Raw genomic sequence first — 20,327 nt, forward strand, 5'->3', positions numbered from 1 at the left:
GACGGGGGCAAGGCAGGATTTGAACCCAGGTCCGGCTGGCTGAAAGCCTAAGCTCTTGCCACTAACCCACAGGGCCTCCTTGTGCCCTCCCCATGTTTCTCAGGAGCAATTTCATCACAGCCCCAGAGGCAAGACTGGTTTTCATGTTGGGGGATCTTCTCACACCTGCAGTGGTTGGCTTCTCTGGTGGGTGCCCTGCTAGAAGCTTTTGGAGAAGCCAAATTCTCCTGTGGAGAAGGTTGTGTGGCAAGGTTGAGCAGGGTGGAGTGGGGTGGGACCAGGGGGACCTGCAGAGGGCTCAGTGCAGGGTGGGGGACTCACAGTGATGGGGAGTCGCTCTATGCGTAGCCCATTCAAGCCTTTCTCTGTCAGCATCTTTCGGTACAAACGACTCTTCAGCGGCAACACAGAGACGCCCAGGGGCTGGCTGAGGGTCCATGACTCGCTGCCTTTCACTGTGGGGGGAGGAGCAGCTGGGGCTCCCACCGGCTTCTCAGATGCCAGCGTCTGTGCCCCCACCCGGGCCCCATCCTTTGATACCGGCATCTAGTTCTCCCATCTCCCACCACCCAGCTCCTTTCCTGCCTCCTGGCCTTGCCCCGCACATTTGTCCTCCTTCTCTTCCATCTTCGGGGCTTCGTGAACTCAAAGCCAACTCTAAACATATTCTGTGTCTCTGGGTATTTATATGGGTCACCCTTGTATCTGCCACTTGGGGGCTTCGATCTCAGAGTATGGAAGTAAGACTGTGGATCAGCTGGCCTCTGAACCTGTCCCCCCACCCCTCCCTGTGAGCTCTGGGAGCTGTGGGCTCTGAGGGCTCCCCCGCCCTCTCTCTGATGGGAGCAATAAGAACCTAGTATGGGAATAGAACCTAGTACGGGAATAGACCATGTGACCTGGCCTGTGTTCCATCGCTGTCACTTTGACAACAGTCCAGCCAGGCTCTCCTCTGCTTGTCTGCTCGCACTGGGAGGCTGTGTTGGCACCTGGGAGCCCTTAGCTCATTCCAGTGGGAGGCAGAGGCGGGATGGTCTGAACACCCTTTCACGCATACGTCCTGATGCATGGCTGTCCTGGCGTGGCACCAGGAGGTACGTACTTGAAGTCGAGGAGTAGAACTCCAGGACCAGGGCTGTGTCTTCTGAGAAGTTCGTGGCTCCATCTCGGCCTTGGAAGAGGAAGGATTGATTCCATACAGGCAGCTCTGGGGGTCCCCCAGGCTTGGACAGCTGGGCAGAGAGGGTGGGAGCACGTGGTGAGCATGCTCAGATACTTGGTTGTGTGTGTGTCTATATATGTCACACATGTTTATCCCAATTATAGAAGCAACACACACTTATTGAATAAATTTTGGAAAATACAGAAACAAGAAAGGAGAGAGGAAAAAAACCCCATGTTCCTACATTAAAGACAATCATTCACAAAACTGTGTTTCTAGCTTTTTCTATGCATATTTTTTATGAAATTGCCATTCATGCATCCTGTCTTTTTCATTTACCATTAAAACCTAAGCATACCCAGAGTCACAAGGAACATTTGTTACCCATGACTTTAGTAACTTCAGGATATTCTGTTACATCCAAGTGCCCTGGTCTTTCCCTTTCCATTTCTTTCCTGTAATGACACTGCACTGAACATTCTTTGCCACATACCTTTGTATCTCAAATCATTTCCTTAGTACAAATACCTAAAAAGGAATTGCTGAGTTAAAGGACATGCATACGTTAAGGCACTTGACTCACTATTGGTAAACTATTGTTTTCCTAAAGTGTTGTGCCAATGCTCACATCCGTGGCTGGTGGTGTCATAGATGCCAAATTAGACATGACCTCTACCCTTGTCACCAGCCCCTTGCAGAAGGCCACGACAGGTCTTCAGATTCTGAAGCCTTGGTGTGTCTGTGGTGTGGGCCATCGGCACTCGGGGGAATTGATGTCACACTAAGCCAGCAGTTGGGACACACACATGGGTTTGATTTAAACAATGAAGCAAGACAGCATTAACTATAGCCCCAAATAAGGGGACTATAGGACACATTCCCATGGGTGATCAGAATAGCCACCTTGAAGGAAGCAGGACCAGAGGAAGACTCCGAGGGAAGATTTGAGCGGGTAAAGGGAGGGAGGTCTGCTGGGTGGGAAAACATCACAAGCAAAAATGTGGAGGCGGCATTTGCAGAAGATGCTTGGAATGAGGAGGGACTCCAGGGGGAGGCCCAGCATCTGCAAAGGCTGGAAGGTGGGGAGATGGGAGATGGGGTGCCAGCCCGAAACTGCCAGCAGGCAGCCCTGCGCAATCCCAGCACAGGGAGGGCTGCGGCCCATCAGCACAGACTCTGCAAGTGGCTACCTTTCCTCTGCCCCCAGCCAGGGGCTGTCAGCAACAGTGGCAGCCACTCCCACCTCTTGCTGCCCTGCGGGAATCAGTCATCACTCGAAAAGGTCAGCACTAATGCACCGCCAGCTCCAGGAGTTATTGATGCAAGATGGTGGAATATCAGTGTGGGTCCACTCCCCCCGTGGTGGCAGAACCCTGATGCTTGTCACGCTAATGTGCCTGCTCCAGTTTTCCCAGGCTCAGCCATGTCTGGCCCTGCCTCTGAGGAGATGGGTTGCGGTCACTTCAGAGCCAGGGGGCCTGAACACTGGAACAGTGACTGGGGTGATGGAGTGTCCCTGAGACAGTCCTGGTGGGAGCTTGGGGACAGCCATTTGGCCACCAGGCCAGGCCAGAGAAGTTCCTTGAGGCTTGGGAATGATTTTTCCCAAACCATGCCCCTCCCAGAGCCACCCCATTCTCCTGGGCACTGAAGGTCCACATGGCCTGGACCATCTGCCAGGCACTGAGGTGCTCAGGGAGGAGCTGTAACTCAGTCCCCTGCTGCCCCATGCCGTGCTCCCACCCTGGAAGAGGGTTATTTAATGGATGCTAGCTGTCCTCTCTGGGACCTATTAATATGTCTAAATGGGATCTACAGAGTGAAAGGCGTTGAGTGGCTGCCTGGCCAGTGAGGTACAGCCCCTTCTCTGAATGGTTTCCCAGGGTAAGCGTTCAGAAAAGATCCCTTCAGACCTAGAATTGGGGAGGGAGGGTCAGCTTCCCTTGTGTGTGTGTGTGAGGTGGGGAGGACTCAAAACTAAATGACCTGCTGGGTCTGATGCTAGGGCCCTGGTGGAGGTGCTGGTGGCTGATGTGTGCAGGGTGGGGGTAGGGTGAGGTGTAGACTTTGCCTGCAGATGCTAATGGGAAAGGCCATGGTGGGCTGTGGAATTAAGGAATGTGATTAACCCTCAGCTGTGATCTTCAGGAAAGCCATTAACCCCCTGCCACTGAGGCAGACCTGCCTTCCCTGGGGACACAGGCTTCATTCCATGGGCCCACACCCCTCCTCCTCCCATTTCCCCTGCCCCCCCCATCCCCACCACTGCCTGCTCTGCCCAGGCATAGTGGCCGCCATCCTGGGAAGGGTAGTTCTGGTAGCTGATGCTGAGGTGGGGCCTCCAGGGAGCAAGGACCCCTTGGCTCTGCGCCTGAGCCTGCCTCAGTCTTGCTGTGTGACCTTTGGCAACTGCCCTCCCCTCTCTGGGGCCTGATTTTCTCATTATCCAATGGGAAAATGCCTTGTGCTCCACACCTTGAAAGCTTTTTATGAGGTCAAAGAGGACAACGGATATTTTGCTATTGAGGTGAAAGTTCAATTCAACCAAACTCAGTAAGTGTGGACTGGGGACTTTTCCATGCCAGACACCTGTGGGGTGCTGCAGGGTGTATGGGGGAGCTACAGCCAGAGCCTCCCCCACCTAGAGCTCACTTTCTTCCAGGGGGATAGGAAACACACACACACACACACACACACACACACACACACACACACACCCCTATGATCTACAAGAGGCCTGCGCAAGTTGTGATTGTGGGAGCTGGGATGTCTGAGGAAGAGCCAGGACTTCTGCCTGGGGAAGGGAAGACCTGAGGGATGAGGGCAGTAGGGAAGGAAAAGGGGGCCATTCCAGGCTGAGAGTACAGCAGGGGCGTGGGGCGGAGGGGAGAGAGGACAGCCTGGGTGAGGGGACAGTGAGTCTCCGGGGGGGTGGAGAAGGCTGGTGTGAACTGGAGCAGTGAGCAGGAGGCTGAGGGGACCGGGCCTTGTGGACCTGGCTGAGAGTGGGCCTTCGAAGAGTCCAGGGTGAAGGCCTTGCCCAGGGCAGGGGACACCCTCGCTTCTTCTCAGAGGACTGATGGGAGGGGCCCGAGGGGGGCTATTGCAGTGTTCCAGGCAAGAGAGGAGGCCAGCACTGGAGCAGGGTCTGCGGGGATGGAAAGAGGCCCGTGAGAGCCTGGGGACAGACTGGCGCCGAGGTGGGAGGGGATGACTGTGGACAGACGACTTCTTCACCTCTGCTGTGTCTGCTCCTGGGAGCTCCTCCCGGCTCTGTAGAGGCCAGGACAGCAGAAGCAGCCTACTGGGCAACGGTCCCCTTCAAAGGGTGGAGTACGGGGTAGCAGTGACTCCCATGTCCTCCCTTAAGGCTGTGTCCAGCAGGCTGGGCCACGTCAAGCCTGACCACCCCCTACCCCTTAACCCATCAGAGCTCAGGGTTCGCCATCAGCATCCCCTCCCAGAGGGGTGAGGCAACGCTGAGGGCCGCTAGCCTCTCCCTTCCTCATAACCAATAGGTGGCCCTTTTGTCCAGGTGGCCCCGCCTCCACACCTGTCCACATCAGCTATTGGCAGGGATAAGCCACACCCCTCAATCACAATCCTCAGTGATTGGCTCAGGGAAGTGCATGCGACCCAATTCGGGCCAATGAGAGGAGAGGGGAGGAAGGGGTTGCTGGGTGGGGTTGGTTTCCAGTTCTTCATAAAAACCACACCTAAGTAGAAGAAGCTTCCCTCTTTCCCAGGTCTGTGGTGTATCTGGGTGGGGTGCCAGGAACTCTTTGCTCCCACGATTTATTAGCCAGCTGAAGATGGCAATCCGGGGGTGATGGAAAGATCCTAAGACCTTGAGGACGCTGCTGAGCCGGCCATCAACCAATTCTGAAAAATTCTATGTCAGGATTTCTTGTGATGTGTAACAATAAATATCTTTACTTTTAAGTCGATCCAAGTCGGGGGTTTCTGTTACTTGGAGCCAAATGTAGCAAAGGCAGTGGTGAGTCTGGCCTCAGAGGGAGCATTTGGCACTAGGGGAGGTGCAGCTCTGAAAGGGACCCTGGGCTTGGACGCTTTGCAAAGGTTATTGTTTAAGTTCTCTTAGCAGCCCAGTAAGGTAGGAATCAGTAGGTCTGGAGACACCAAGCAGCTTGCCAAAGTCACGCAGCTAGCAAGTCACAGAGGTGGGGTCAAACCCAGATCTGCTGGACTCTCCAACCTCTGGCCACAGTGCTTTGGCATGGTGGCAGCTAGTGGAAAAGAAATCACAGCACCCCATGATGTCAGAGAGGGCAGCCCTAGAAATGACCTAATCCAATCCCCACCCCCATGACTGTAGAGACGAGGGAAACAAAGCTAAGAGGGGACAGGGCAGGGGTCTGTGTGAGCTTTGAGCCCAGAGATGCTGACTGGTGCCCCTTCCAGGTAGGGCTCTGCCCACTCCAGCCCCCCACCATCACAGCAGCCCACTCCTGTTCTCTCACCTGGGCATCACTGTGCCAGCTGCCAGTGAGTTTTCAGCCTGGCCTAGCTGCCATGGTGCTGGGTGACTTTCAACAACGGGTGACCTTCAGCAGTGGATGCCATCACTGGATGGCTGGCCTCAAGTCTCGCACGTGCCAAAGGCATTAGAGACAAGTGTCTGTGGTGAGGGCACCTCCTCCACCCAGATGAGTTAGGCAGCCAAGGCAGCCAGAGAGGGCCCAGGGAGGGAGGGGCTCACTCATTAGAGCAGCAGCGCCTCCTGCCCCTCGGGACAGCCTGCTGATTGGTTCATAATTTTCTGGGCAAATGCAGGGCCATGTGTGAGATGACTCTGGGGAAATCAGGCTGAGGATTGGTTTGGGTTTGAAGCTTCTGTCTCCAGGGTCCCCCTTCACCCCACCCTTCCCTGCCACCATCTCTCTTGCCCATGTCTGAGCCTTCTTCAAATGTCTTTGCCTTTAAATGAAGGCTGGGACTTTGAAGGGGTGTCTTATTCTATTTTTGCCATGCCAGATATGGGCATTGGTGGGCAGACAACAGGGGGGATCTCTGAGAAACCACCTGTCCTCCAAGGCCCCTAAGAATGTTGGGACCATCTTGTGGGGCAAGCTCACACTGAAGTGCAGACTATGGGAAGAGAGCACCCTGGCCATGCCCCTGGAGCCGGCCTTGATCTGGACACCCCCTGCCCAGCATACTTGACCACACTGCCCTCCTCTGCCCTGACCTGTGTCATGTCCCGCATCATGCTTGAGATCTTGCTGCTCTCAGTTGCCCTGCACCAACCTTCCCCCTATCAAAAATTCAAGACTGCCGGGCCAGCCCGGTGGCGCAATGGAGTGCGCGCCGCTTGGGAGTGCGGTGGCGCTCCCGCCGAGGGTTCGGATCCCATGTGGAGACCGGTTCCCGCTCACTGGCTGAGCGTGGTGCGGGTGCAACACCGAGGGTTGCGATCCTGTTGCCCATCCCCGGTACAGGCGCGACACCGAGGGTTGCGATCCCGTTACCGGTCAGTAAAAAAGACAAAAAGGAAAAAAAAAAAATTCAAGACTGCCCTCCCTAATCACCCAGGCTTCATGTATCTCTCCTTTGATTTTTTAAAAAAATGATCTATTGTGGTAAAATACATGTAACATAAAAGTTATCTTAACCATTTGTAAGTGTACAGTTCAGTGGTGTTAAGCTCATTCACATCGCTGTGCAACCATCACCACTATTTCCAGAACTTTTTCATCACCCCAAACAGAAACTCTGTACCTGTGAAACAGGAACTCTCCATTCCCCCAGCTCCCCTGCCCTTGGTAACCATTTTTCTACTTTCTGTCTCTATGAATTTTTTTTTTTCCTTTTTGTCTTTTTTCGTGTCCGGTAACGGATCGCAACCCTCAGTGTCACGCCCGTACCGGACCGGGACTGGCAATGGGATCGCAACCCTCGGTGTTGCTCCCGTGCCTCGCTCAGCCAGTGAGCGGGAACCGGTCTGTATGTGGGATCCGAACCCTCGGCGGGAGCGCCACCGTGCTCCCAAGCGGCGCACTGTAGCAGTGCGCCACCAGGCCGGCCCTCTGTCTCTATGAATTTACCTATTCAAAGTGCCCCATGTAAGTGGAGTCACACAGTGTTTGTCCTTTTGTGTCTTCTGTCCTCTGATTTTTATAGCTCTGATAGTCCCTCCTGGCTTGTTATTAGATTATACACGATCTGTGTTGGTTTAACATTTCACATGTGTGACTCCTGTCTCCACCAGACCAACAGTTCCCTGAGGGCAGCTTCTCCATAGTGCTGACAAGCACGGGTATGTGGCGGGATTCAGGAATCTCTGAGTCAGTAGTCACGTGACCACTGGCTAACTGAGCAAATAGGTGATGACCATGCGGGGAGTTACCAGAAGTGAACAGGGGACGGAGCCATACCTGAGGGCACCCGTTCTGGCTGAGCCGAGGCACGTCAAAGTTCATCATGGATGGGATAGGGAAGGACAGTGGGGTGATGGGCAGCCCCACGGAGGCTAGGTCCCTGTTTACCTGGCTGACCCTAGGGAGGCAAGGACACGGTTTCACACTCGGCTCTGTGCCTCACCTGGCAGCCCAGGGCTCCCACTTTGACTCTGGACTAAAACGAGAGAGGAAGAGAGGGCAGTGGCCCGTCTAGTTCGGGCCAGGATCTCATGATATAGATGGTAGACCTTGGTCCTTCTTGGGAAAGCTCACCTTGATCAGAAGAAAGGCTATAGCTACTGGGCTCCCTCATCTGCAACTTGCTGTGGCCTTGGCTGCCTCTGAATTCTTCAGCTGCCCCATCTTTAAAATGCGCCTTGCATTCCCTGCCTCACCTTTGGGAGACCTTGACAGAATGGCCCACCCCTGTGGCGGGAGTCTGGATTTAGGTGTAGGGGCATGGAGAGAGAGCAGGGCAGGATTCAGCATGCGTGTGGGTGTGCGTGTGGGGTGTGTGTGTGGTGTGCACGTGTGGTGTGTATGTGTTACTGTGGTGTGTGTGTGTGGTGTGTGTGTGTGTGTGTGTGTGTGTGGTGTGTGAGTGTGTGTGGTGTGTGTGTGATGTGTGTGTGGTGTGTGATGTACGTGTGGTGTGTGTGTGTGTGTGTGGTGTGTGTGTGGTGTGTGCGTGTGGTGTGTATGTGTTACTGTGGTGTGTGTGCATGTGGTGTGTGCGTGTGGTGTGTATGTGTTACTGTGGTGTGTGTGCATGTGGTGTGTGCGTGTGGTATGTATGGTGTGTGTGTGGTGTGTGCGGTGTGGTATGTATGGTGTGTGTGTGCGGTGTGGTGTGTGTGTGGTGTGTGTGTGTGGTGAGTGCGTGTGTTGTGTGTATGGTGTGTGTGTGGTGTGTGATGTGTGTGTGTTGTGTGATGTGTGTGGTGTGTGATGTGTGTGGTGTGTGTGTATGTGCGCATGTGTGCGCTAAGCTCACTGGGCTGGAGGTGCATCAGCCCACTTTGTTCCTCCACAAACAAAGGGGGTACATAGGTCATGGAAGCTCAGCAGGTGGTGCAGATGAGTCAGAGGGTCCTCTAAAACCATGAGAGCCAGTGGCAGTGACAGAGGCTGACACCTGATCCTCAGGAGTTGGTGCTGTCATAGAGAGCACAAGTTCCCTGGGGAACTTCCCCACCGTGTGGCCTCCAGTGGCCCAAATAGTCTGAATTCAACAAACTCAAAAGGAAATCTGGGGGAGGAGGAGGCCATTTGGGACTGGGTCATGGAAACCTCCAGGAATGTGAGTGAGGGGACACCCAGGCAGGGCTAAAGGTCATGAAGTTCCAAGATGGTCCTCAGGCTGCCTCCTTTGGGGACAATCACTGTCTGGAGCCTGTGGGCCTGAGCTAGAGTGGAGGGGAAGTGTGGAGGTAGTAAGCATGAGGTGGGGAGGCAGGTTTGGAGGGACTCCCCCTCCAGCTCTTCAGGACTGATGTAGGCACCCCCTCAATACACACACACCAGCCTGCTCTCAGGAGAGGTCTGAGCTGCCCCTTTCCAGGGGCCAGAGTTCTCCCTGGGGCAAGAAAGGCACGGTCTGCTGTGGGAAGTTTACTGGGACCTCAGACCCAGTGGGGAGGTTTGAAGGGTCTTTGGGGGAGGGGAGGGTTCTAGAGCTCCTGGAATCAGCCTGTGGTGGTGATGACAGCCTCTCCCCACCCTCTGTCCTCTGCCCCCACTCCCTCCTTACCCACGCCCACCTAGGCCCCACTCACTTAAATTCCTTATAGTTGGGAACCACCCGGGCAATCACCACCATGGGGTTGTGATTGTTGACCAGGGGCTCGTTGACTCCCCGGAGAAAGACCTGTGGAAGAGAAGAGGCAGGTGAGCCCTGTGTGGCCTTGGGCCCTCTCAGAGACACGGCCAGCTGCCCGCCATCCTTCTCCGCCACCCATGGGCTCAGGGCTGCCTGCACGCCTCTGCACCTGCTCCCCGCCCCACTGGGCTCTTGCTTTGCTCACGGCTGCCCTCCTTCAGGAAGCCTTCTGTGTCTAGCTGAGGCAACTGCCCTGGCTTTCCATCCTGGGACTCAGTAGTGGATCTCACATCAGCTTCCCGAGGGGAGAGGTGTGGCATAAGAATCCGGACCTGGGCGGGAGGTGGAGAGTTGTGTTCTAGCCCTGGCTCCTCCACTGGCTCCTGGGGGGATTAGGGTTAGGGCTTGGTGTTCTAGCTCCTCTCAGTTTCTTTCAATTGAAGGGGGCAAAAACTCCTGACCCCTCCTAGGCTGGCTAGGGGTCTCTAATTAGACTATTTGTGAGAGAGCACTTTGTACGCTGAGGACACCGAGCCACGGTCTGGTTTCTCAACCACATGAAGCTTCCTGAGGTCGGAGGGCACAGCCAGGCCTCCCTGGACCCCCCTGGTGCCTGCTCACTGCAGGGCTTTCCTAGCAAGTGCTGATTTGGAACAGAATCCCCACCACCATCTATGGGCTCCTCTTTCTTCATTAAATCCCCCCACCACTCTCTGATGGTCTCCTCTGTCCTCTGCTGCCTCCTAAGGGCCTCCCTGCACCCCGGCCCTGACTGCCATCTCCTCTTCCCAACTTCTATTAGCACAGCTTTCAGAGGGCAGAGCAGGGCTCTCAGTGGGAGACAACAGAGCAGGAGAAGTGGGCAGCATCCCCAGGGGCCGGGGTGGGCAAAAGCTTTGCTGCATCCCTCCCTGACCACCTGCTCAGTCTGGGCCTGGATGAGGCATGGGGAGGCAGAGGGACAAGACAGGGATTCCAGCCCCCCACCTGCACAGCCATCCCAAGAGCCCTGATCTTCTGGCCCCGGGCCCTCACCCCTCACCCACCAGTGGCCTCCCATATGCCCCTCAGCCCTGACCCCACCTTTCACCACGGCTGGCATAACTGTTGCTCCTTTACTTCGCTGCCCCCTCCCTGGCCTCTCCACTTCCTACCCTGCCTCTAACCCACCCCCTTTCCCAGGCAATTTGACCCACAGTGGAAGAAATTGTCTTCTTAAAGATGAATGGGATCATGTCCCTCCTGCTTGAAACCCTGCCATGGCCCCCACTGCCCTTAGAGTAAATTCCCTAGTTCTCGCCATGGTTGCCAAGGCCTGCACGTGTTGGCCTGTCTGCCCATGCCCACATCTCCTGCCACCCCCAGCCCCCTCTTTTTGCTCTGGCTTCCTTTTCTCTCACTCTTCCAGTATGTTCCGTGTGTTTCTCCCTCAGGGTCTTTGCATGTGCTGACCCCTCTGCCTGGTTTCTCCCCCACCCCCCACCAACTCATCATGGCTTGTGTTTATTCTAATTTATTTTTTATTTTTTGTCTGTCTATTTGACTAGAAGCCAAACTCCACAGGGGCAGGAACCATGTCCGTCTCATTCATTGTTGTATTCTCAGCGTTTAGCAGAAGTGCCTGGCACAGAGTAGGAGCTCGATATGTGTTTGTGGGATAAGTGAGTGTCATATTAATAAGGGAGAAAAGGGGAGAGCAGGGGAGAGAGAGGTTGACTCTCTTTAAGGGTGTGAAAGAGAGACAGAAATATAGAGACCTGGGAGGGAGAAAGGGCAGGAGACAGGCAGTGACCCCTGGGAGGGCCCGGGGCTGAGCCGGTCTAGGGGGATGGGTGGGGATCCTGATTACCTGGTGCTGATGGGAAGACAAGCAGGAAGAGAGTTCTACAGCTCAACAGTTCCTCCTGAGGCCTCCGAAAGGCCTAGGGGTGGAAGGTCAAGGGATGGTGGCTTGGGCCTGGTTAATTCAAGAGGTTCTATAAATAGCTGTTGAACGAATGAAGGGGCTGTGGACACAGCGGAGGGGCCATGCCTCAGGCACGCCTTGGGACTGGAAGAGACCCCCACCAGGTCTGCTCCAGCTCAGCCTCTCACTTTAGTGAGGTCACCATGGCTGGTCTCTGCTTCATTCTGGGCTTCAGTTTCCCAACTCGTACACTCAGGGGTTAGACCATAATCTGCCTGGTCCTTCTAGCTCTGACCTTCAATAGGAGGAGAGGACCAGGAATGAGGCTTGTTCTGGATCCTTCTCCTTTTCTTCTCTACCTTACACCCTTCCCTCAGGCCTGTCTGCCAGGAACTATCTCAGCTGGTTTCCAGCTAACTCCACATAGGGATGAGCTGATAAGCACTTAAAATAGTTTTTAGGGCCTTTCAGCTCCCACTGGGGCCTCCAGAGACTAAATCCCTTCACCATATTCAAAGGACTGAGTCTCTGATGGTGGCATTTCACTGGAGAGCTGTCAGGCCCTATCGTTCACAGAGCAATACACTCCGACAGGTGTAAGGGCTAAGAGGAGCATCAGGGGCAGGGGCTGGGGGGCAGGGGCTGATTTACACCTGATTTACACCTGTGCTGTGCTGACTCTGGTCAGGTGTGAATGAGATGCTGCCCAAGCACACCTGCTCATGACAGCCTGGTGAGTAACAGAGGCAATTTCTTCTGCTCTGCCCTCCAGTCTGCCATCAGGAGCAGACAGCTGCTCATGTGGCTGTACCTGACCTGTCGCACAGACAGGGAGGGCATCTGTGCTGGGGCAGGGAGGGGGCAGGGTGCTGGGGGCCAGAGAGGCCCAAACTCTACCAGGCAAGTCAGGAGGCTTGCAGGGGGTTGGGGGCAGATCCCCATAAGATCCCTGCAGACCCGAGGGGGTGTGGGGTACAGCCTGGAGACAGCAAAGCCAAGCTGTTGCCGCTCTTTCTTATTTCATACATGTGTGAGAAGCTGGCTGTCCTCAGAACAGGGCATGATAGAAGAGAGGGGAGACAAAGGAAGAGAGAGTGCCTGTAGGTCTGACACATGATGGCATCCCAGGGGTGGCTGTGGGGAAACACAGATGTGGGTCAGGGGCTCTGGCTCCCATACTAGACTCCCTTTGGATCTCCGTGTCCCCAGCTGTGAAATGGGGCTAAAGAACAGTTTTTGCCCTGCCAGCCTCACAGTGCCGTGGGTGGGGTTGGGGGATCAGATCAGCCATGTGGGGTAGGGGAAGCCCAGAGCTTGTGTCCCATAGCTTCCACCTTGATCATACCCAGGCCATGGCTGTATATGAATTTGTCACCCACAGGTAACTTGAAGGCTGGGGGAAGGGTCCCTGGAGCAAGTTTGCCTTGAGCACTAACAGCTCCTCCTGAGGCTGCTGAATGGCCTAGGGGTGGAAGGCGATGGGTCAAGGCATGGTGGCGAGGTCCAAGGTGGGCCCAGCTCTGGCCTGGCTAATGGAAGAGGTTCTGTAAATAGCTGTCGAATGAATGAATGAATGAATGAATACCTTATCAGAAGACCAGCCAGACCTCTTTAGAAACAGTACTATAGGAAGGGCTGGGGAGGCCCTGAAATTTTTCTTGGAGGCCCAGGCACTAGTCACCACCCCGGGAGGGGAAGAAGAGAACAAAACAGCCGGGGACTGTCGGCTGAGGTGGGGAACACAGGGCTGCTTGCCTCTATGATATTCAGAGACATGAGGCTATGGGAGGCTCCCATTCTCCCTGCAGCACAGGGCTGGTACATGGGAGCAATGCTGTGGCTAAGCCCCCCTTCTCTCACTTCCAAGGACAAAGAGGGAAGGAGAGGAAAGGACGTCTTCATCCTCATCATTCCTGCCAAATCAGGGCTTGTCTTCACAAACTACTTGGGCAATTTTGGAAAGGCCTGGTTGCTTTTTCTATTCTTAACAGTGCTGCTCCATGCCCTCAGGCCAGCAGACGTGGCCAAGCACAGAGCCTGGAGCCTGCTCAAAACTTGGCACCTTCCCACCCCACCTGCCACCCCAGAAGGCCCCAGCCCCGGTACCTCCAGAGCTGTGTGGTTGCAGCCAATGTAGCGGGGAATGAAGCTGGTCTTTCTAATGACTGTGGCATACAGTTGGGTGTTGGAAGTGGCTTCCTTGTCTTTCCCAGACTGGGTGGGCTGGAGACAAAGTGGGGGAAGAAGACACACAGAAGGAGAGTGTCTAAGGGGTAGACGCTGGCCATAAATCCAGCCCTCTACAATCACTGGGCATCGCTCCACCGGGGCTCTGAGCTGATAATTAAAGCTCATGGTCCCTGTGAGCCCTTCCAAGGAGATCAATACAATAAATCTTCCCTTTTCTATTTGGATATTTCATCACCCTCACAAGGACCATTGCCTGCCTGCTCTCTTGGTAAAGATGTGATAACAAGGCCTGGGTTGCAAGTGGATGGAGAGCCAGGGGGCTCAGGCAATGCTCTCAGAACTGTATCTCAAGTGCTGAGTCTCCCCAGGCGAGTCACCATCTCTCTGGGCCTTTGCTTCCCTGCCACTCTGGTGCCTCATCCTGAAGCCCTGGGGTTGGAGTTTCTCTGGGGCCTAAGGAAAGGTAAAGATCCCTGAGGACATGGTTGAAGAGTTGCTTGGAAATGTCAGTGCTGGGTTCTGGAAGAGGGAGAGGGGAGGAGAACTAACTTGAATTGAACATCTACTATATGCCAGGCTCCTTGTCCATCATTGTGTTGGATCCTCCAAATGACCACGCCAGGAGGCATCCTGTCTCCACTTTGCTGATGTGGAATGGAGGCCTCGGGGTTAAGTGGTGGCTTCCTATGGGTATCCAGCTGGTAAGCTGCAGACCTGAGATAGGAAGCCAGACACTCTGGCTTTGCATTGTTCTTTACTCTAAGCCACAGCAGGGGTCTGGAGTGCACACTAAGGGAGGGGAAGGTGATGCTTCTGCTCATCTCTGGCCCAGTGCCTGTAACATAGTAGGTGCTTTACAAGTACTTAAGCAATCAGAGAATGAATTTTCCCTTCTACCAATCAGCACTTACAGGGGGGTGGGAGGGGGGCTGGACTGGGACACCCAGGCCGTGGACAGAGGGGCCCTGAGGCTCATGCCTGGTTGCCCACTAGAAGGGTGCATCCCAGGGAATGTTTCATTGCCCCCCCCCAGCTCTCCTGGCCTTCCTCCTGCCACAGCAGCATGTGGAGGCAGCACAGAAAGAACTGGCTTGGGCAACAGCACCACCCAGGCTCAACCTCGACTCTGACACTTGCTTGCTCTCTTGCTCTGTGACCCAGGATAAGAGGATTCCACTCCAAGTCCCAGTCCCATGTATGCAAAATGTAATTAACCTTGAGGATTAGAGATGGTGTGCGAAGTGCTTAGCACAGGGCTTGGAACACAGGAGGTACTCTGTATATACTATATTTCTTTGATTTTCAGATCCACTCCCCCTCTTTTAACATTTATGAAATCAGAATACAACTTTAATTGGTGTATTCATGTAATGTAGTAGTTATTTTATACAAATTGGGTTGCTTTATGGAGATGAATTTGGAGAATTCCAAATTCTTATGGACATCATTCCTATCTACTTGCCAGGAGTTATGCTTCCTGAGCCCCACATAGTCCCAGACTTGTCAAGACATGAGATGGGCATTACACGCCCAGGGCTGCTCTGAAGGGATAGCTGGCAGCATCAAGGTTTCTCCCTCCAGCTCTCCCCCCACCTGTCCCAGGCCCATGTGGGCCCAGGGCCCAGGGCTCTGACCCACCTTCACCAGCTCAAAGTGGTAGGGGTGGAAGATACGCAGGTATTTGATAGGGATTTTGTAGGACAACAGCTCCTCTTTCTGTTTGTTGTCTACCACCTTGAGGACCACATCTGGGGAGAGAAAAAATGAGCACAGGGCTTAGCTGACCACTTTTCCTCCCAGTGAAATGAGACAGTGAGAGGTAAGAGACATTGCTGAGAGCAGGGAGCAGGGGCCACATTGAGGAATCAGCACACAGGCACAGATGTGGAACATACATGTGCACACAAGCACTGTCTGAGCTCCTGCACAGGGCAAGGCTCCATGCCATGTGCTGTTAGGGCCCCAAAGTGCAATTGTCTGCTGTGGTCCAGAAACTCCTAGTCCAGGGATAGACACACTCAGAAGTGATCCCAGCTCTGTGGCAATGGACACACATGTGCATGCAAAGAGGTACATAGGTAAGCAGGAATAGTACCACTTTCCAGGAAGAAGCCCATTCTCCTGGTCACAAACACTCTCACCAGCTTCTCAGGCAAGATGGGGAGGGATTATCTTTCACATGTTATAGGAAGGGAAACTGAGGTTCAGAAAGGAAAAGTGATATGCTCAAGAAATCCTTCAATGCAACCATCAATAAAAGACTACTACAAGTAAATGAAAACTAGTCTAAACTTTAAGAATAATGCACCACTTAGTAAACACCCTCCAAAGAGACTACATTTTGTCATAAAATGGCATGAACTTTGGGACGAACGTTAAGAATAACACCAATGTCCTGGAATAACCGTGGTGGTCCTACTTTGTAAGCACCTTAGTGAGCACCAAGTTATATAACTCGATCCATATCACACAGTGAGGAAATGGATGATGGGAGAGGCTTGATTTGGAGACCTTCGAGGCATCTTTCCATTCCAGAAATGATTTGAGGAGGAAGAAGAGATGGGGGAGAAGGAAAGGAAGAGAAGGATGGGGGAGGGATGGAGGAGGAATGAGGGACATAGAGAAAGGACAGAGATAAGAGATCTAGAGAAGAATGGAAAGGCCGATGGGAGTGGAGGGGTGGGCCTGAGGGAGACCTTTGGGGAGCTCTTGTCCTCTGCCTCTCTTCTTGAGACAAGACCATTTCAGCACCAGGGACAGCTGCTGGCCGTTGAAAGCTCAGCAGGCTGGGGTCCAGTGCTGAGCTCAAGATCAGCAGCTGGGTCACTTGGAGCTGGAGGAGTCACTTAGATGTGGAAGTACAGAAGGAAGCTGAGGGCTTTGCTAACTCTTCTTCCTTTCTCTCTCTTCCCCACACCTACCCTGAACACAGAGGTTAAGAGAGGAAAAGGCTTGCTATGGTCTCTCAAGAGCTGGCCAATGGGATCCATGCTCAAAGGAAATAAGGGCAAAAGAGCACCAAAGGTCTTGAGGTTGACTTGAAGCAAGTAAAGTAAGGCCAGGCATTTGAAGTCAGCAGACCTGAGTTCTAGTACCAAGACACTAGCTTGCTCTGTAACCTTTAGCAAGTCACTTAACCTCTCTGAGCATAAAGTTCCTGTTCTGCAATGTGTCAATACTTTGAAAAAGAAAAACCCTGTCCCTCTCCTAGGATTGTTGATGGAGGTGTGTTTTTCAAGCCATAAAATTCTGTGCAAATGCTCCTCATGTCTGTCACTATTTTCTTCCTCAATAACCATCTGTAGCTCTCCATACACTAACCCAGCCCTGAGCAGACCCAAGAAAACTCAGCTGGGGGATTCCAGTGCTCTCAGCCAAAGCCACAACAGTAGCTGTGGAGGCTGTAGCCCCTCATGCCCACTCCTCATGGGCCCTGAGTTCCCAAACCTGGTTGGGATTTGCTGAGGCTGAGCAGCAGAAGGTGAGTCCCTGCATTTTCCCCACCCCCGTCCCTGGAGCTCTACGTGGGCAGCCAGCAGCTGAGCTGTAATTGGGGGGAATGGACAGTCATTCCTCCCTGCTCCTGTCTCCATGCTACAAACACGCTTCATCAGCTTCCTCTCTGGGCACTGTGCCCTCCCTGCCTCCTACTGTTCCCTTTGTGTGGCCAACAAGCCGTTTCTGCACCCACCTGCTTTGGCCCTGACACAGGGTCTGAAACTCCCCTTTGCTTTTCATTAACACATCCTTGAGCTTTCTCCCAGCCTTCCCCCTGCCTCTTGGCTTGGCCCCCACCTCCCCCACACCCACCACAGACATCACCACAGCAACCGGTTCCAACCAGGTTCCAACAAGCATCCAGCCACTTCAATTTGCAGCGAGTTGCCTGCCAATATTCCCTGCCTGCCCATGCAGCCTCCTCACCCTCCTGTCCCTCCTGCAGTTTTCCTGCCCCCTCTCTGCTGCACAGATGGGCCCCAGGGCCATTAACCCCATCACACCCTTCCCTATATCCCCCAGGTGTGGAGAGCCCAGGGCAGGACCTCAGACCAGGTCACCTCCCCACAACCCCCAACTTCCTGCCAGCCACATAAATGCACACACACACACACACACACACACACACACACACATTATACACTCATGCACCACCAGGTGCACACCACCATTCAGGCACATCTAGACACACACACAACACACTGTTGCAGCCAGACACACCCATGCATACACACATACAATACACAAAGACACGTATGCCTACAGGTACAGACACAGCCTGTACTCACACACACGTTCACACATACACACAAACCAGCATGCAGGCATTCACAAAGACATGCACACACAGGCACACATGTGCATCTGCAAGAAATCCTCGGTAAATTTTTCCTCCTCTTTTGCACCTTCTCAAACTATCCTAACACTTCCACCTATCTCTTCACAGGCAGAAAAAAATTCTCTGGCTTGACCTACAACTAGCTTCTTCCCCTTTTATGGAGGCTCCCCTCTCTCCCGTTTCCTCTCTCCCCTGTCCTCTCTCCCCTTCCACAGTCTTCAGCAGCAGCTTTTTGCTCTTTGTGAGGCAAACAAGGAGTTCTAAGTCCCTGGCAAGAGTTCAAGGGGAGAGGTGAAGCCTGTCTTCTCAAGGAGAGACTGCCTGCAGGAAGGTAGCCTGAGGTTCCACTGACTATCAAAGACCAGGGACATCTCTGGGCACCTCTCGTCTGTGCTGATGGTGCCTGAAGCCAGTGTCCCACAGCAGTCTTGGCATCAGCCAGTCAGTATTCCTGTATGTCCAACCTGGGCTCTCTCCCAAGAGTTGAAATCAGACAGGCCCACAGCATGGAAATACAAGTGTGCACATGCTTGTGTATACGCAGGTGACCTGGTGGCTCGGTCTGAGACCCAGGAGGACTAGGCAAGGATAAGGATCCATTTTAGGGACATTAAAATTTTTAAAAAAATCAATTTGAAGCAGCTGGAACACTGGAGCTACAGTAAGAACAAGTAATGCTGAGTCCTAGGTCCTCTGCTTACTGCGTACTTGAGCTTGAGCCAGATATTTAAATTCCCTGAACTGTGTTGTCTTCTAAGCGATGGGAGCAGCGTGGCTCCTCCTGGGAGGTGGTGACTCCAACAAGCGATGCGTGGGGACATGCTAGGAAGCTGTAATGTGCCATTTTTGTGGGAGACAGTGGTAATAACAACCATGAAAATAATAACAGTCATAAAAAAGATAAGCTTGCATTGTCTGGAAAATTCATTTATGTGGAACAACTCATTTTTCGAGCAGGCTGGGGAGATGAGGCGTGACAGTATTATGATTTTTTTTTTAAGAGCTTTTAACTGAGCCTAAGGAGGCGTTCAGGTGGCTTCCAGCTGAGCCAAGAGGGAGACTGCTTCTGCCTTAAGTCATTGGTGTGTCTGTGTTCACAACAACCCCCCGCCCCCAGCCTCACCTTCTCGACCCGCATCCTCAGCTTGGATTTCCACTTTCACTGTGTCCCCCCAGATGGGGGCTCTGGTGGGCTCTGAGGTCACAGATGTGATGGCCTTGGATCTCTGATTGTTTGCTTCCTCAGATGTGGTTTTCCTGGGGAGGGGAGGGGCAGGATGAGTCAGAGGGAAGGGTCCCGCCTGCTGCTTGCCCCACCTCCCAGACCCCACTGTCCATAAATCTGAGCAAGAGCTGGACAGAACATGGAGCGCTTCCTCCCACACATAGACATGTCATCCTAGGCTCAAGGGATGGCAGGCCTCTCACCTTGGCTGCCCTGCCTGCCCGGGTGACCACATTGTCTTGCTGGCCACGGCTGAGGCCTTCACTTAGACTCGGACACAGAGGCACAGGGAGGGATGGGGTGGGGTGGACACCTGGCCTGTCTGACTCCCTGCCCCTTGCCAAGGAGGGCTCTGCAGCAGGCGCCTGTGTGCACAGACTCCCCCTCCTGACGCTCTTCTCTAGGTTCTGGTCAGGGGGAGGAGGAAGCCTTTGGGCAAAGTGGCTGGGCAGTGACCCCTGGCTGTCCTCTCCTCTTGATCTTCATTTTCCTCAGCTTCTTCCCCAGATGCCCAGGCTCTGAACCTTTTCAATGAAATACACACATGCTACTGCCTTCTGAAGTGCCCACTGTATGCAGGGCCCTGGGCTGGGCACCCATAGCTGAGGCAGGGCAGGTTGAGGGCTTTCTGGCCCTTGTAGGTTGTTCAGGGCCAGGCTATTCAAGGTGAGGTGGGAGCTTGGTCCCTCTGTATCCCAGTGCACCCCACAGGTATCTGGGATAAATGCCCTGAGATCCAGAGCCATCAAATAGCTCAGTGTGAAAGTTAATACTTTTTCTATTGAACAGGTTATTATGTTAGGGCTGTAAACGGTGCTGCTACATTAACTGCAGCAATCACAGGGTGAGGAATCATCCAGAGACCCTGTAGCAGGGGGAGCCCCGGAGAGAGAGGCACAGTGCACAAAGGGTACCTCAGGGTGGGACAACAGCCCTTGAGGATGTAGTCCTCACCAGCCGTTGGCCCCCAAAGGCTCCAGAGGGAGGGTGGCACGGGCCAGTTGGCCCAGAAGCTCAGATCCAATCTGCTCCATGTGTTAGGAAGACCAACATGGTCCTTCACAGCCTGGATTGTTTCTCTCCTCCAGGAAGACTTCTGGGATCCCTGGCCCTCACCGCTCCCTCTGTCCTTTATGAAACGACACTGTGGCCTGGCTCCTTACTTCCATTCATCACAGCCCTGCTTCTGTGGGCAACCGTTCTTGTGGGAGTCCCGACTCCAAGCTCCTGGGGTCAACTGAGGACTCTCACTCTGCTTCGACAGAGGCGG

At 53.8% G+C, this 20,327-nt stretch overlaps 1 protein-coding gene across 2 annotated transcripts in view; it reads right to left on the reverse strand.

The window, feature by feature from the left end:
* CCDC33 (coiled-coil domain containing 33) overlaps positions 1-20,327 on the reverse strand; it is a 114,107-nt gene that overhangs the window by 48,607 nt on the left and 45,173 nt on the right. For both annotated transcript variants that reach the window (XM_008569652.1, XM_008569651.1), the window contains 7 exons: positions 18,956-19,089; positions 15,135-15,244; positions 13,413-13,529; positions 9,357-9,448; positions 7,558-7,678; positions 1,103-1,232; positions 322-455 (listed from right to left, as the gene is read on the reverse strand). In XM_008569652.1, coding sequence (XP_008567874.1) covers positions 322-455; positions 1,103-1,232; positions 7,558-7,678; positions 9,357-9,448; positions 13,413-13,529; positions 15,135-15,244; positions 18,956-19,089 — 838 coding nt within the window. The remainder of the gene's footprint in view (positions 1-321; positions 456-1,102; positions 1,233-7,557; positions 7,679-9,356; positions 9,449-13,412; positions 13,530-15,134; positions 15,245-18,955; positions 19,090-20,327) is intronic.

Source organism: Galeopterus variegatus, unplaced genomic scaffold (assembly GCF_000696425.1).
Source record: "Galeopterus variegatus unplaced genomic scaffold, G_variegatus-3.0.2 Scaffold522, whole genome shotgun sequence".
Taxonomy (NCBI): domain Eukaryota; kingdom Metazoa; phylum Chordata; class Mammalia; order Dermoptera; family Cynocephalidae; genus Galeopterus; species Galeopterus variegatus.